The following is a 14,448-nucleotide window of genomic DNA, read 5'->3' as shown; positions in this document are numbered from 1 at the left end:
TTTATACAGTTAGAGTTGCAGTCAGTCTTGCTGACCAAGAACAGCTGGACAGTAAAGGACAATGAAGAGTTGAATCTATGGTTAAACTATTAAATTAATTGTGTTCTGCAGTTGACAAATAGGTGAATAGGCCATCCTGGATTTGTAATTCAACCAATAATCAAGGGCCTCCTACTATTAAATATTGAACACTAGGCCCAGGAGGTAAAGATTAATGTAGCAAAATAAATAAATAAAGATTAATGAAGCAGCCCCTGGCTTTAGAAGCTCATAATCCATGGTGGCAGGGGGAATGTGGGGGAGTCACGATATAGGGTGGGGTCGCTGTAGGTTTTCTTCAGGCTGCTCTAGGAACCCAGGGAAGGGGCCCAGAAGGAGTCTACATGGACATCTTGGGACTCTCCTCCCCAGAATGCATGGAATTTCGTAATGGTTGAAGAAACCCATGAAATGCTTATGTTACACGGGAAGTCCTTATCATACAAATTGGTTGGGTTCTTTGGTTCTCATTTTCGTATAAACTAGGATACTTTAAAAATAAAATTAATTAATCTTCCACCTCCTCCAGACCTCCTCTTCGCTCCCCCAAGGTCACAGTCATTAGCCATTTTTTGGGTCTATTTCCAGATGTATTCAGTCAATTTTGTAAGTCCTCATTTCCTCCCACACCAATGGGACCGTTCTATACATCCTGTTTAGCATCTCGTTTTTCTGCTGAATGATATATAGAATGTGTATCCATGTTGGCTTAGGCAGATCTCCCTCACTGGTGTAACCCCATGTGGCCCCCCGTCTAGCCTCTAACCCTTTCTTTATATGCAGCCAGAGGCATCTTTTATTTTCTTTTAGTTTTCTAAAAATACATAGCCTCTTTCCTTTTTAAAAATTGTTCAGTTCTTTTTATTGTGGCAAAATACACATAACATAAAATTAACCATCTTGATCGTTTTAAGTGTATCGTTCCGTGGGACTGAGTACATTCAACCTGTGTGCTACCCTCCCCATCATCCATCTCCGTAACTCTTTTCATCTTGAAAAGCCGAAACTCTGACCCCATTGAACGATAACTCCCCGTGACCCCTTCCCGCAGCCCCTGGCAATCACTATTCTAGTTTCTTTCTTGCTGTTTTTTAATCTCCCCTTTGCCTCATGCCCCAGCCTCTGGCAACCACCGTTGTGCTCTCTGTTGCTATGAATTCAGGTGGCTTTTTTTGTTAGATTCCACGTATAGGTGAGCTCATGCGGTATTTATCCTTCTGGATCTGAACTGTTTCCCTTCGCATCATGTCCTCGGCTTCCTCCACGGGGTTGCAAGTGGAGGGGTGTCTTTTCCAAGCACAAATCTGAACACTGAGACCCTCCTTCCCACCACTGCTTCCATCCCTGCCAGTGCCAAGCTTGTCTTGAAGATTAAAGACTGAAGGCCACACTGGGGCCTGTGGGACCCGCGAGGGAGAGCCCTTCCTTGCTCCAACAGCCTCTGGCTTGCTCCCGCCAGTGGCCACTCTGTTCCCCTTCCACTCTCTTGTCCTGTTCCCCACCTCCTCCCAGGTCTTGGCCTGGCACCCTGTTCCCTCTGCTTTCCCCTGTCCCTCATTAATACCTGCATACCCGTGGAGCCCAGCTTCCTGCAGACCCTCACCCCTGGAGCTCTCCTGACTCCCTGGTGAGATGGCATTTCCCCTTGTCCTTGCCAGTAGCACTGCAGAGGTGGTCCTTCATTGGCTTGGCACACTTGGATGTCTGCTGCTACTTTGTGACCATTTTTTGTTGTTCCTGTACCCCTCAAAAGACTGGGGGCTTCTAAAACCAACTGTCTACTTTCCCTCACTCTATATCCTGGAACCCAGCATGATGCCTAGTACATAGTAGGTGCCAAATTAATGGTTGTTCAGCAAACGGATCCTACAAAGGAGGTGAGCTCTTCTTTCTATTCCTTTCCTACGCCTTCCTCTTGTGAAGACTAATGAGAGCTGTTAATATTTTCCCATCTCATTGGCTGCCTTGCTTGTCCAGATAACTTTTAGGTATAGAAAACAGAAGGTAATTTGAAATTGCTCCTCTCAAGGAGTCTAGCAGCAGATGGTCTCAAAATCATCTGGCTATCTGATGTCTACACAGCATACACTCTCTCTTTCTATGTAACACAGGTGAACACATCAACTAGACTGGCTACATTCATGTAGGTAAATTAAAAACCAGATACAGGCAGTATGTTTTAGAGTGAAATTTTCAAGTCTCTTGACAGCACTTTTGGTGGAGTGGAGGTTGGTCTGGTTTTATCCTCAGCCTGGCCCCAAAAGGCCTCTATCCCCTTGAGCAGCTGCTCCAAGCCCAGCTTCTCTACTTCGCTCAGGGTGCTTTGTTTAGGGCCGATTGAAGTGTTAATGCAAAAACACATTGAAAAATACAAAACCCAGAAACGAATTTAGTTGAAAAGTAAATACAACTGGTCCAGCAGACCATAAGCATGACATTTTTCCCAGAACAGTCTGTGTGTTCTAAGTCATGCACCTGCTTGAGCCGATGGGATGAATCCAGCCAGCACACTCTGGTGCACCGTTCCTCCCTGGGCTGCGCTGGAGCTGGCCTGTAGTAAGGGATTCATGCAACCGAACTCCTGGGACGCAGCAAAGCACTAGGCTCACGAGGGTCTTCGGACTTCTGTTGGGACCGGAGGCGGCAGCCGCAGCCACCTGGTGCAGATACACTCTCGGCTTCCAGACCCAGGAATCAGATCCAGCCCAGTTGATACACTCTCGGCTTCCAGACCCAGGAATCAGATCCAGCCCAGTTCCAGCCTGGTTAGTGTGTCCAGCAGCCACACTCACTTCTATCAGAAAAGTGTTAGCTGACAGTAAGGTAGGGGGAGAAAAAAAAAAAAAAAAGGAGCAGGGGTTGGGGAGGGGGGAAGCAGAGCTTTTTGGAGGCATTTCGAGAAAGTTCTCCCAAAAGTTCCAGCAGCCTGGAAGGAGAGTTTGGGGAAGTAGAACGGATGATCAGAAATGCAAGCAGTGTGGGCAGCTCAGGCCTGGGACACTGTGCAGAGCGTGTAACCCGGTGTCGTCGTCTTTAGTGGCCAAGAGGTTGTGCACTCGCTGCGGATATAGGGTTGACATGATGTGGGGCTATTTACATGAAGGCAGGCGTCAACTATGAGGGCTCATTGAGAACTCATGTGGCCCTGCCACGGGGATCGGAGTGGAGCCCTCTACCCAGCCGGAGGGGAAACAGGGCTGGCTTGGCTGTGTTGACGCTAGATGGGTGTCAGAGCGTACTCTGAGCATTGGACTGCAGCCTACAACTGAATTTTTCAGAGAATGTTGAAATACAGGGAAACCAAGTGAGTCATGCTCCTCTTCTAGCCAGAAAAATGAGTGTCTCTCTCCGTGTGCACCAGGTTTTGCCAAATGAAGGGGCTGTGACCTGCGATGGAGGCTTAGTTCGAGCTTCAGAAAACACCTTCTCCCATCCATGGTGATCATTCCCTTGCCGTGATTTATGCCGGTCCATTCGGCTGGTCATTCGGCTGGAGCAGTGAATGCTCTAATAGTCAGCCTCTCGGCGGCATGGGCTTTGTGAGTTTGGGCAGGCAGCCTCGGGTGGCCAAACCAGACCTCAGGGGTCTTGGTAAAAACTCAGGAGTCGAAAGATGTGGAGGCAAACACACTTCATTCATCTCATTCTTCTCAAACTTTCAGGAGCCATCAGGGCCCTCTTCCCATTAGGCTTCTAGGAAAGGGCTCTGCACACTTGGCCTTTGCTTGGGGATCTGCCCGTGCTCTTCCTCCGACTGTCACTTTTCAAGGTAAAGAAGAGCTGGTTCTTGGGGTCCGTGGCCACTGAGGATGTAGCTAAGAGGAGGATCTGAGTACCCTGAGATTGCAAAACTCTCACAGTGCATGGCTTGGTGAGAAGAGTCTGAGCGACAGGCCCTTCCACACCCACCTCTGAATCCCATTTCTGGGCACCTGGGGTCCTAATGTGTGAATAATGGCATGAGGCTGGTGCAGCTGTGAGTCACATAGAGACAGCCTCCTCTTCCCACATGAGTTTCACTTCTCTCTGGTCTTATCTAGCCCTTTTTATTGCCAAAACTTCCAGGCCTGTTCACATCATCCAGAACATTCCACGTGTGTGCAGGCCCACAAACAGGACAGACATAACTGGGCACTCTTGACCTGTTGCGGGCGGGAGATTATGTTGCCTTCTTCCATTTATTTTCCTACTCAGACAGACTGGTGTTTTTTTTTTTAATTTTTTTTTTTTTAGATTTTTATTTATTTATTGGACAGAGAGAGATCACAAGTAGGCAGAGAGGCAGGCAGAGAGAGAGTGGGAAGCAGGCTCCCTGCTTAGCAGAAAGCCCAATGCGGGACTCAATCCCAGGACCCTGAGATCATGACCTGAGCCGAAGGCAGAGGCTTAACGCACTGAGCCACCCAGGCGCCCACAGACTGGTGCTTTTTGAAAGGGCGCAAGGCTGTGCTCAGTAATCCCGAGCTCACAGCATAAGCTTCAGAGGACAGTGTCTTCCTCCCCTTTATCCTCCATCCCTGTTCCAACACCACGCCTGCTCCTTTTTAGGACTGCCCAGCAGCAGGCTTTCTTCCTGTTCTTGACATGTTCTTTAACTTGTGCTGCCAGCACAAGTTAAAGACAGGGGTACCTGTTGCTATTTTCATCCTGTAAATGAAGAAACCAAGTCTCAGGGAGGTTGGGTCAATGTCACAGCAGGGACTGACAGCAAGGTTGGTGTGGTCCTAAGGCCCACACTTCTACTCTTGCGCTGGAAGATAATTCCATGGATGTTTTCTTCCAATAACTTATTGCTTATTTTAAAATATTCTTATAAAAGGACTATGTTATTCCTTTGAAAAAAGCTGGAAAAGACTGAGAAGTGGAATGAAGGAAGTAACAATGGCTTATAATCCTGCCTCCCAATGCTCTCTGTTCTTCATGCGTGGCTGTGTGGGGCAGACGCTAAGGATTTGGATCTGGACTTGAACTCATCCAGCTAGCGATACCAATTTCCCGTAAAGTGGAGAGAGAGAAAATAATGCCTCTTCAGTTGGTCATAATGATTTTTTAAAAATTATTTATTTATTTATTTGACAGATAGAGATCACAAGTAGGCAGAGAGGCAGGCAGAGAGAGAGAGGAGGAGAAAGCAGACTCCCCACCGAGCAGAGAGCCCGATGCGGGGCTCGATTCCAGGACCCTGAGATCATGACCCGAGCTGAAGGCAGAGGCTTTAACCCACTGAGCCACCCAGGTGCCCCAGTCATAATGATTAAGTGCGATGTTTTCAAAGACTTAACATAGTAGGAAGACACCAAATGTTCATCAGTCCTCTCATCCTGCCTTGATCTTTTCAGTGTGTGGATAGACAGAGCTCACATGTGACTGTACCCTATGGCTAGGTCCTGTTTGGTCCACTGCTTTTATAATTTTGTTAGAACGAAATCATCTCTCCAGCTCACTGAGAGCTGACTATTTAGGTGCCTTCCCATTTTTTGACCTTTATAAATTGTTTTTTGGCTTGTGGGGTATGGAGAGGGTATGGGATTGGACCTCTGGCTAGAAGCTGTAACATTTTCTTTCTTTAAAAAAAAAAAACTTGAAAAAAATGTAAAGTAAAAAGGGTTCAACATGAACTTTATTAACTTTGAACAGTGTTAACTTTGAGTGGTGAATACTTGGGGGTCATGCTTACTTAATGAACCCTTTTGAAATGTGTAATAACTGAGCATTTAACATTTCAAAAATTGGGATGCTGAGATGAACATCCTTGTACATAGGGCTTTATGCATTTATAGGATCATTTCCCTAGCACACATTCTAGAAATTGGAATTTCTGGATCAAAAGATACTCCATGAAGTCTGCGCAGGGGGCCGTGTATCGATTCACACGTCCTCATATCTGCGCCCATGTCAACTGTGGTTTTCAAAAATCTGAGATAATATTTGAGAACTGATAGAGGAATTGCCTTCTGGGAGAACTATGAAACTGAACACTCTTTTACTTTTATTTTTTGGTGGATTCCTTTTTATAAGCTTTGCCCATTTTCCTATGGTGTGTTTTTGGTTTTTCTTAATGATTTATAAGATGCCTTTATATGTTAAGGGCATTAGCCTTTGATCTGGGTTATGCATGGAAAAGAATCCTTCCCAGTTTGGACAGCCCTTACATCTTGGGTTGCCAAAGCAAGGACAGCGAAGACCTCCCCATTCCAAAGGTCATGGCTCACATTCAATCGTTTGCTTCTTTTTGCCTCAGATCTCCAGTGGAAGTCGGGCCATATGGCGGAAAGTCTCACCAACATGCCCCGGCACTCCCTGTACATCATCATCGGGGCCCTCTGCGTGGCCTTCATCCTGATGCTGATCATCCTCATCGTGGGCATTTGCCGCATCAGCCGCATCGAGTACCAGGGCTCCTCCAGGCCAGCCTACGAGGAGTTCTATAACTGTCGCAGCATTGACAGCGAGTTCAGCAACGCCATCGCCTCCATCCGGCATGCCAGGTGGGCTGCGGGGGGAGGGGGCGAAGGGGGATCAGGGCTGAGGGAGATCCCACTTCCACCTGTGCATTCCCGGGATAGGGTGATGTTGTGAACAGGACTGCGCACCTGCAAAGAAGATTTGACAGACGAAAGCAGAGGTTTCGTCTGGGGGGAGGACAATGAAGCTGCTTTGTAAGCAGCCTCTTTGCATTTGCTGCTAGCTTTCTGTTTTTATTGGATGCATTCATTCATTTAATTTGTGTTTATCTGCACTGGAAATAGCCGATTCTTAATCACGGTGTAGGAAACATTTTTTTGATGGCTGCTTTTTGGAATGTCTCTAGCTACGTTCTTCAAACAGCCTGGATAGAAATAACCTTTGATTTAGGGGCTTTCTTCAGGAGAGACAAACAGCTATCATTCTGCTGTCAGTGTTCATATCCTATAACATGGTGTCCTTTTCTGGAGGAAGGACTGCTGGAGAGACAAGAAGGGAGTGTGGTACCACAGCGTGAGTTCCAACTACCCCATTACCTGACTCGCTTTCACACAGACCAGTCAAGCCTCCACAAACATGGTTCCCTCAACTGAAAAAAACACATAAGTCCCCCTGCTTGGAGGGTTAAGGCAATCAAATTAAATTATAAATATTAAAGAATTATACAAGCCAATAACACCATATTTATTTCTCTATTATAACACTAAAAAAATCAGCTAATCTAATATTTTGTTGACTTCTGGAAAGGACAGTTACTACCCAAACAATCACGACAGTGTTTGTTAAAGGACAGCTATCTCTTCTTTCAATTGCTAGAACAATGTAAAGCAAACAATTCAGAAAGTCTGGGCAGTAGGCAAGGGCAGGCTGAACTTGGTGGCTTAAGATTGGGGCTCAAAAGAACCAGTAGCTGCATGACCTTGGCTGAGACATGGTATACTGGTCTTGGTCAAAACACACGCAGATCCAAAATCCATCCGAATGGCATAGAAACAGAGGTTCAGAAAGTTTGCCTTCTTCGTGAGAAATCTCCAAACCCAAGACTCCCATCTGACTGGAATCTTGCCACCTTGGTGGAAGCAAAAGTCCAGCCTTATTCTCCAGGGAGAGGAGCCACTGGAGGGAGAGAGATTGAGAGGCATGGGGCAGCTGCCCCAATGCCAGGTGGGACAAGGGTACCTTTTTTTCTGAGAGCTGCACCCACCTTACTTCTAGAACTGTGAAAGAGAAGGGGAAGGTGCATCTCCTTCCAAGTCGGGACCCATGCGGCGGCTCCTTCTTGACTCTCCAGGGCAAGCTTGCCAACACGGCCTCTGGGAAGCCCAGAGACCAATCCCTGCCGGCCTTGTTGATTTGACTCCTACCCTGACCAGTACATAAAGGGCCTTTCCTCAGGGTCCAGCACATAGTGGGCTTGGCTTACTTGAATTTGAGGTCTGTCTTTTGAAGGACAGTCTCTGTTTGGGGTTGGTGTATGGTGTCTTGACATGCCTGACAGGTGGCTTCATTCTAAGGCAGCAGTCTCGTAAGGGGCCCGGATGGGAGGTGGAAAAAGGAGAGGAGAGAAGACAAGCTTCTCTGTTGCTCAAGAGCCTTCTCTCTCCATTCCCCAGGGTGCTGAGTTCACCAGGAAGGAGCAGAATTGGGGGCATTATACTGGGATGCATTGGGAGACCCAAGGACTCAGGCTCCCTCCAGCCCCAGAGGGACCTCTGGCTAAGATTCTTTGTGTTCAAGAGGAGTATTTTATTTCAGCCCCGGAATAGTTTAAGATAGATTTCTCTGAGCTTCCTGCTTACATAGCCTGCTCAGAGGATGTTTAACTGCATAGTCTTGGAAAGAAAGAATAAACTTGAAAGCATTTACAAACCTGGTTCTTATTTGGTGCCGATTTTTATCAAAAATATTTTCTGCAGAATTCCCAACCGAAAAGCTCCTCCATGCACCAGTGACTGCAGATAAAACCATTGAAGTCAATACAATACCTTCCCAGATATCTGGAACATTCCCTTATAAACGTTTATTCAGCTATGACCTGTGGTTTCTACAGCATGGCTCCCTCGAGGTCCTGGCTGGGTCTCTGGTGCCTTTCCACTCCCTTATCCTGGAAACCCTAGAAAGGCATTGAAAAAGATATTACCTCCTCCCTGGTTTCTAGCAGTGACCTAGAGCTAAGGCCCCTTTCACAGCCTGTCTCCCAGCTGCTGGCCCGGGGGTGACACTGGACCAGAATGACTGCGGCTTAGCTGCCACACGGGACAAATCCGAGTGGGTCGCCTGTGACATTCCCAAGGGACTGAGGAAGGGTCTGGCGATTCTGACGCCAGCGCTCTGTTGACACCTGTGCTCCCTTTTCTCTCTCTCGTCAAGAGTCCCCTGTCCTGTGGCTGCTTTGCTCAGGCTGGAGAGAGTTTGCAAATGAGCAGCGGGAGTGGATAGTTCTTTCACACCCTGGAGGGAGGTCCCATCTCCGGGAGGTTACTCTTTGCTCCCCCAGCTCTAAGTGTCTGATCGCAGAACACAACAACAGAACAGCTGTGAAAGGACCCAGACTTGTTTTCTCAAATAGCACCTTGGAGTTTGGGCCTTTCTCAAGGTCAGGTCCATCTACGTTCCCTGCGTGGTGTTTTATCTCTTGACTTCCAGGACAGTATGAACTAGAAGAATGCAAGTTCTTTGATCCGCCTCGCAACTGCTTTGCAGTACCTTGTAGTGAGATACGGTGTACAAGACTTGTCACTGGGTATGTTTGAGACGTCAGTGACAGGAATGCTACCATTGCCAGCACTTGCATTATGGCGTCTAGTTTTGGTCGCCACCGCCAGACACTAGGCTAAATCCTTTGGAGAGAAGGACCATGGGCGAGTCTTCCAATCTTCATTGAGGGCCTGCCAAATCTCTTAGAATTTATAGACCTTACATTGCCTGGGTCTCTATGACTACTTAGCTCTGCCTTTGGAGTACCAAAGTAGCAGAGATGCATTTTGAAGGGGGCTCAACTGCGTTCCAATAAAACTTTATTTAAAAACAGGAAAGAGGCTATAATCGGCTTACAGGTTCTATACTTTGTTAACCCCTGGTCTCCATGATAATTTTCTCTATTTTCCAAATTTTCTTCTTACATTTAAAACGTATCTTTGTGATAAGAAAAAAGAAAAAGAAAAACAAAAACAAAACAACCCTGTGTGTTATTTGAAGGAATAAATAAATACTCCGGCCATGACACAGGTAAGCTCTTACATTGGTTTGATGCCTGAAAGTTTAAATGGAATTCTATGGGGAATAGCTTATTTCTTAACATCCACCCAATTTTGAGATGCTAAGGAAATATAAAAAGCTGTTGGAATACATTTTCATTTTTTTTTACTAGATGTGAGCTTGTTCCTGTGATAGGTGTAGGAGATTCAAGGAAAGTCCTGTTTCATCTTATTGTGTTTTAAAGATTTTATTTATTCATGAATGAGAGAGAAGGAGATTGAGCAGGGGGAGGAGCAGAGGGAGGGGGACAAGCAGACTGCACACTGAGCACAGAGCCTGGCACTGGCCTTGATCTCAGGACCCTGAGATCATGACCTGAGCCCAAATCATGAGTTGGATGTTTAACCGACTGAGCCACCCAGGCACCCCTTGTTTTATTGTGTTTTAAAAGCCATTTTACTTCTAAGCGATGGATACTGCACTTTGTGTGGAAGTCTGTGTGTCACCTAAGGAATTTGGTTGAATAAACATGTAAGGAGCTAGTTAAGTCATAGCACAGGGATTCCAGCTCCAAGATAGCGCTGGGGGCAGTGATTAGCCCTTTTAAAACCAGGTTACCTTTGTAACGAGTGTTATACCTTATGACCCGTACTGGTTTGGAGCTGATCTCATTAGCACCGTGCACACAGCCCGTGACTTGCCTAAATACAAAACAAGGTTCTTGTTCTTTGGTTGACTCCGTGCAAGTATGGTGGCCACATGTCTTCTCGCGACTGGTTTCAGCACTTGCCTCGTCATGCTCAGTGGGTCTGAAACACCTGTCCCCAAACCTGCCTTGTCAATATTCAGCCCCGTGCTGACAATTTAAGAGGACAGCCCTTTGAATGATAGTTGGTTGGCGGATTGTGTAACATGGAGGCATTTAACTTTCTAGGTTTTGGAGACACAGATTCTTCTTCAAACTGTGAAGTCATATAAAAATAAAATGGATATTTTCAGTCAGCCTATCAAGTTACTTAAAAATTTTCCTCTTGGCCAACTGACTGATTAGAAGGCAATCTGTGATTTGCTAACCCTCCTGCCCGAGTTCCCCCAGGAAACTGTCCCGTGACACCTTTGTGAGGATCCAGAGGGTTTTTCCCTGGGATTGCCTGACTTTTGAGATGAATCATATTATTGGTGGTGTATTGTTACCAGTGAATCTAGCTGTTTTATGAGAAAGAGATTGTCAAAATATTTGCCCCTTAAAGTAACTTCTACAAGTTCGGCCTAGAGAGAATGTGTTAGGATCCAGGTGGCTTTGCCCTTTCCCTTTCCCCAGTCTCAGATGATGCTGGCCCTGCTCCATTTAGATACACAGACCATAGGCTGGACTCCAGCTCGATGCAAGCACGCACCAGCGAGGGTGCGTGTTTCAGACATGATTGCATTGAAAGCTTTTTCAGCTTATGGTACTATCCTTGGTTTTCTTGGTGGCAGAATGCATTAACTCTGTAAGTCTGCATTTTGCCTGGTAGGCACCTGGCACAGTTTGTGCCTTAGTGCCCCCGAAGACCAGTAAATCTTGAGTGAATCAGAACAAAGGATTGATGAATGTTTAAAAACAAAAGATCCAATGGAGAATGCATTTCCTCCTTTCTCATTCCGTTGTACTTCTCACTCTGTGGAAGACTGGCTTTCCAAGAGAGCAGAGGGAAAAGAAGGAGTGGGGGCCGGGGAGGTAGGCTGAAAGCCATGGTAAATAAGCCCTTTGAAGTCTTTGGGGGTGCATCCTACCAGGCTTTTTAAAATGTAAGTTTTCTTACATGTTTCTTTTTTGAACCTCATTGGACTTAAAACAGTTAAAAAATGTGGTCTATCCAAGGAGGAGGCATAGTAGGTAAATGTGGAAGATTGTTTAAATGATATGGTACCCCAGGGACTTGAGGGAAGGTGAGGCCTTCCGTGGGAAGAGACCACCCAGAAGTTGAATTTATGTTAAAAATCTTCCATCTTCAGACTGGTTTGGCAGGAAGTTCTGAAAATGGATTTTGACACCCCTGGCTTCCGGGCATCAGTCCTGCTGCTAAGAGGATTTAGGCATACACAGATCTTTTGGGACAATGGCTTGAGCTCAGAGGAAAAAAGCCAAAGACCAAAAACCAACAATGGCTTGTGTGTGCATGGGGTGTGGGGAAGAACAGGTGGATGGCGTTGGATGATGGCTGTTGAGTATCATGGACAAACATCTTCTCTGACGTCCTTTCCTCTCTCTGCCCTTCTTCTCATGTTGGGACCTCAGATGACCTCTGAGCATTCCTAGCCTTCCTATAAGTCCCCAGGAAGACTCGTATATTCCAGGCCCTAGAATGGATGTAACTATCTCCAGATAGTTAATGGGTCTCAGAAGGAAAAGACAGATATGTGTCTTAAAACCTATCGTAGAGCTATCAGGCCAGGCTGCTTTGCCAAGATTTAACCTAGAAGCTTCAACATTCGTTTGGACTCTACGTCTCATGAAATCCTTTTTTTACTCCCTGCACTGGAGACTAACACGTGTACTCGTTCAGTGGTGATATCCAGATCTCTTAAATTTCTGTGCTTGCAAGAGAATGTTTTTCTTAGGGTATTTTTATTGTTCCTTTTGATTCTTCAGTTTAAGTTATTCTTTTTTTTTTTTTTTAAGATTTTATTTATTTATTTGACAGAGAGAAATCACAAGTAGATGGAGAGGCAGGCAGAGAGAGAGAGAGGGAAGCAGGCTCCCTGCTGAGCAGAGAGCCCGATGCGGGACTCAATCCCAGGACCCTGAGATCATGACCTGAGCTGAAGGCAGCAGCTTAACCCACTGAGCCACCCAGGCACCCGTTTAAGTTATTCTCACTATGTGCCTTTCACAGGACTTGAGATCCACTGTTCCTCTAACTGGGGTCCTCTCTCCCCTCTGGTTTCAGGTTTGGAAAGAAATCCCGGCCTGCGATGTACGATGTGACCCCCATCGCCTACGAGGACTACAGCCCCGACGACAAACCCCTGGTCACACTGATCAAAACGAAAGATTTGTAATCTTTTTTGGGGGATTATTTTTCAAAAAGATAGGATACTACCCTCATTTAAATATTTTTAAGAAAATAAAAAGCTTAAGAAATTTGAAATGGTAGCTGCGCAAAAGTTTTCGGGAGAATATCGAGGAACTAATTTTCTGCAGCTTTTAGTTTGGAAAAAATATTTTAAAAACACGAAATTTGTGAAACCCATAGACTACGTTTTAATGTACTTTCAGCTCTTTAAACTGTATGCTTTGACTAGTGTGTGCTGTCCCCACGGTAGATGCCGTCAGGAAACGCAGCTGGCTTTCTGTGGCTGTTGCAGAGAATAGTCTAATTGAGGAGAAGTTTCCATGTGACGTGTGAGTGCCGGCTTTCTGAGTAGTTAGGAAACACATGTAGAGTATGACCCATATAACAGTATACCCGTTAACCTAAACAAAGTCTGAAATGTTTGTTTTGTGAACCAGAGACTAGTTGCATTTACTATTCCTAACCCGATTGAAATTAGCCTTTGCCTTATTCTGTGCATGGGTAAGTAACTTATTTCTGCACTGTTTCGTTGAACCTTGCGGAAATGTTCTCTTGAGTTCGTTCTTGTCATTTTCGTAACAGTCGTCAAGCCAGGCCTTGAAATCGTGCAGCGAGAGGGCCTCGTGAGGCAAATTACAATCGCACCGAATCTATATTTCCTTTTAGGAGTCAAGGTTTTTATATTGTGAGTAAGTTAAATTTACATTGGCGTTGTTTGTTGCTAAGAGGTAGTCAATATAAGAGAGTCCTAGTTCCGTAGTGAGTACTTCTCATAGTGCATCTTTATTTATATCCAGGACACGTCTGTGGCTGTATTGCATTGATATGTGCTTCTTCTGATTCTTGCTAATTTCACAGAATATTGAATAAATGTACCAAGTCCAGGATGCACTTGTCTCTCGTTCTTTTAAAATCCTAGAACACATTTTGGGTTTGCTACTTCTGGTCAGTCTCACTGTTTTTCACATTTTAACTATGCCAAGGAGCCTCTCCCTTTGCCCTCCTGGTCCTCCTGATCTCCTAATTGCCAGGAAACCATCCTTACCTTCCTTAGTTTTTTTTTTTAAGATTTTATTTTTTATTCATGAGAAACACAGACAGAGAGAGGCAGAGGGAGAAGCAGGCTCCCTGCTGAGTAGGGAGCCTGACGTAGGACTCGATCCCTGGACCCTGAGATCATGCCTTGAGCTGAGGGCAGTTGCTGAACCATCTGATCCACCCAGGCACTCCCTCCCTTCCTTTAAACATGAGAGATGGGGAAGAAAAATAACAAGAATTCTCCTTTAAAAAATTTTTTTTACTTAAGATTTCATTTATTTGGAGAGAGGGAGAGCTTGTGCATGCACATGAGGAGAAGGGAGGGGTAGAGGGAGGGGGGAAACAGTCTCCCCACTGAGCGGGGAGCCCAAAACGGGGCTTGATCCCAGGATCCCAGGATCATGACCTGAGCTGAAGGCAGATGCTTAACCAACTGAGCCACCCAGGTGCCCTCAAGAATTCTCCTTTTTAGCCCTTACTTCAGAGCCTGTCAGTGATGTGCAGGGCACCTACAGCCTCAGGAAATACCTCATATATGCTGGTGTCCAGTAGAGGTGAAGTGAAATTGCCTTAGCAAACAGCAATTTGGTTCTTAGGAACTTGAAAGCAGCTTAAAGCCACTACATATTCAATTCCATTTTGCATCCAA

General features: G+C 45.8%; 1 protein-coding gene across 1 annotated transcript in view; it reads left to right on the top strand.

Annotated features, from left to right (window-relative positions):
- Positions 1-13,648, top strand: part of DNER (delta/notch like EGF repeat containing) — a 315,286-nt gene extending 301,638 nt beyond the window's left edge. Inside the window, exons 12-13 of the mRNA XM_032355065.1 lie at positions 6,281-6,527; positions 12,636-13,648. Of these exons, the coding sequence (XP_032210956.1) occupies positions 6,281-6,527; positions 12,636-12,747 (359 nt within the window). The 3' untranslated portion in view covers positions 12,748-13,648. The remainder of the gene's footprint in view (positions 1-6,280; positions 6,528-12,635) is intronic.
- Positions 13,649-14,448: the final 800 nt, after the last annotated feature.

Source organism: Mustela erminea, chromosome 8 (genome assembly GCF_009829155.1).
Source record: "Mustela erminea isolate mMusErm1 chromosome 8, mMusErm1.Pri, whole genome shotgun sequence".
Lineage (NCBI taxonomy): Eukaryota > Metazoa > Chordata > Mammalia > Carnivora > Mustelidae > Mustela > Mustela erminea.
This window is presented reverse-complemented; position numbering and strand designations above follow the sequence as displayed.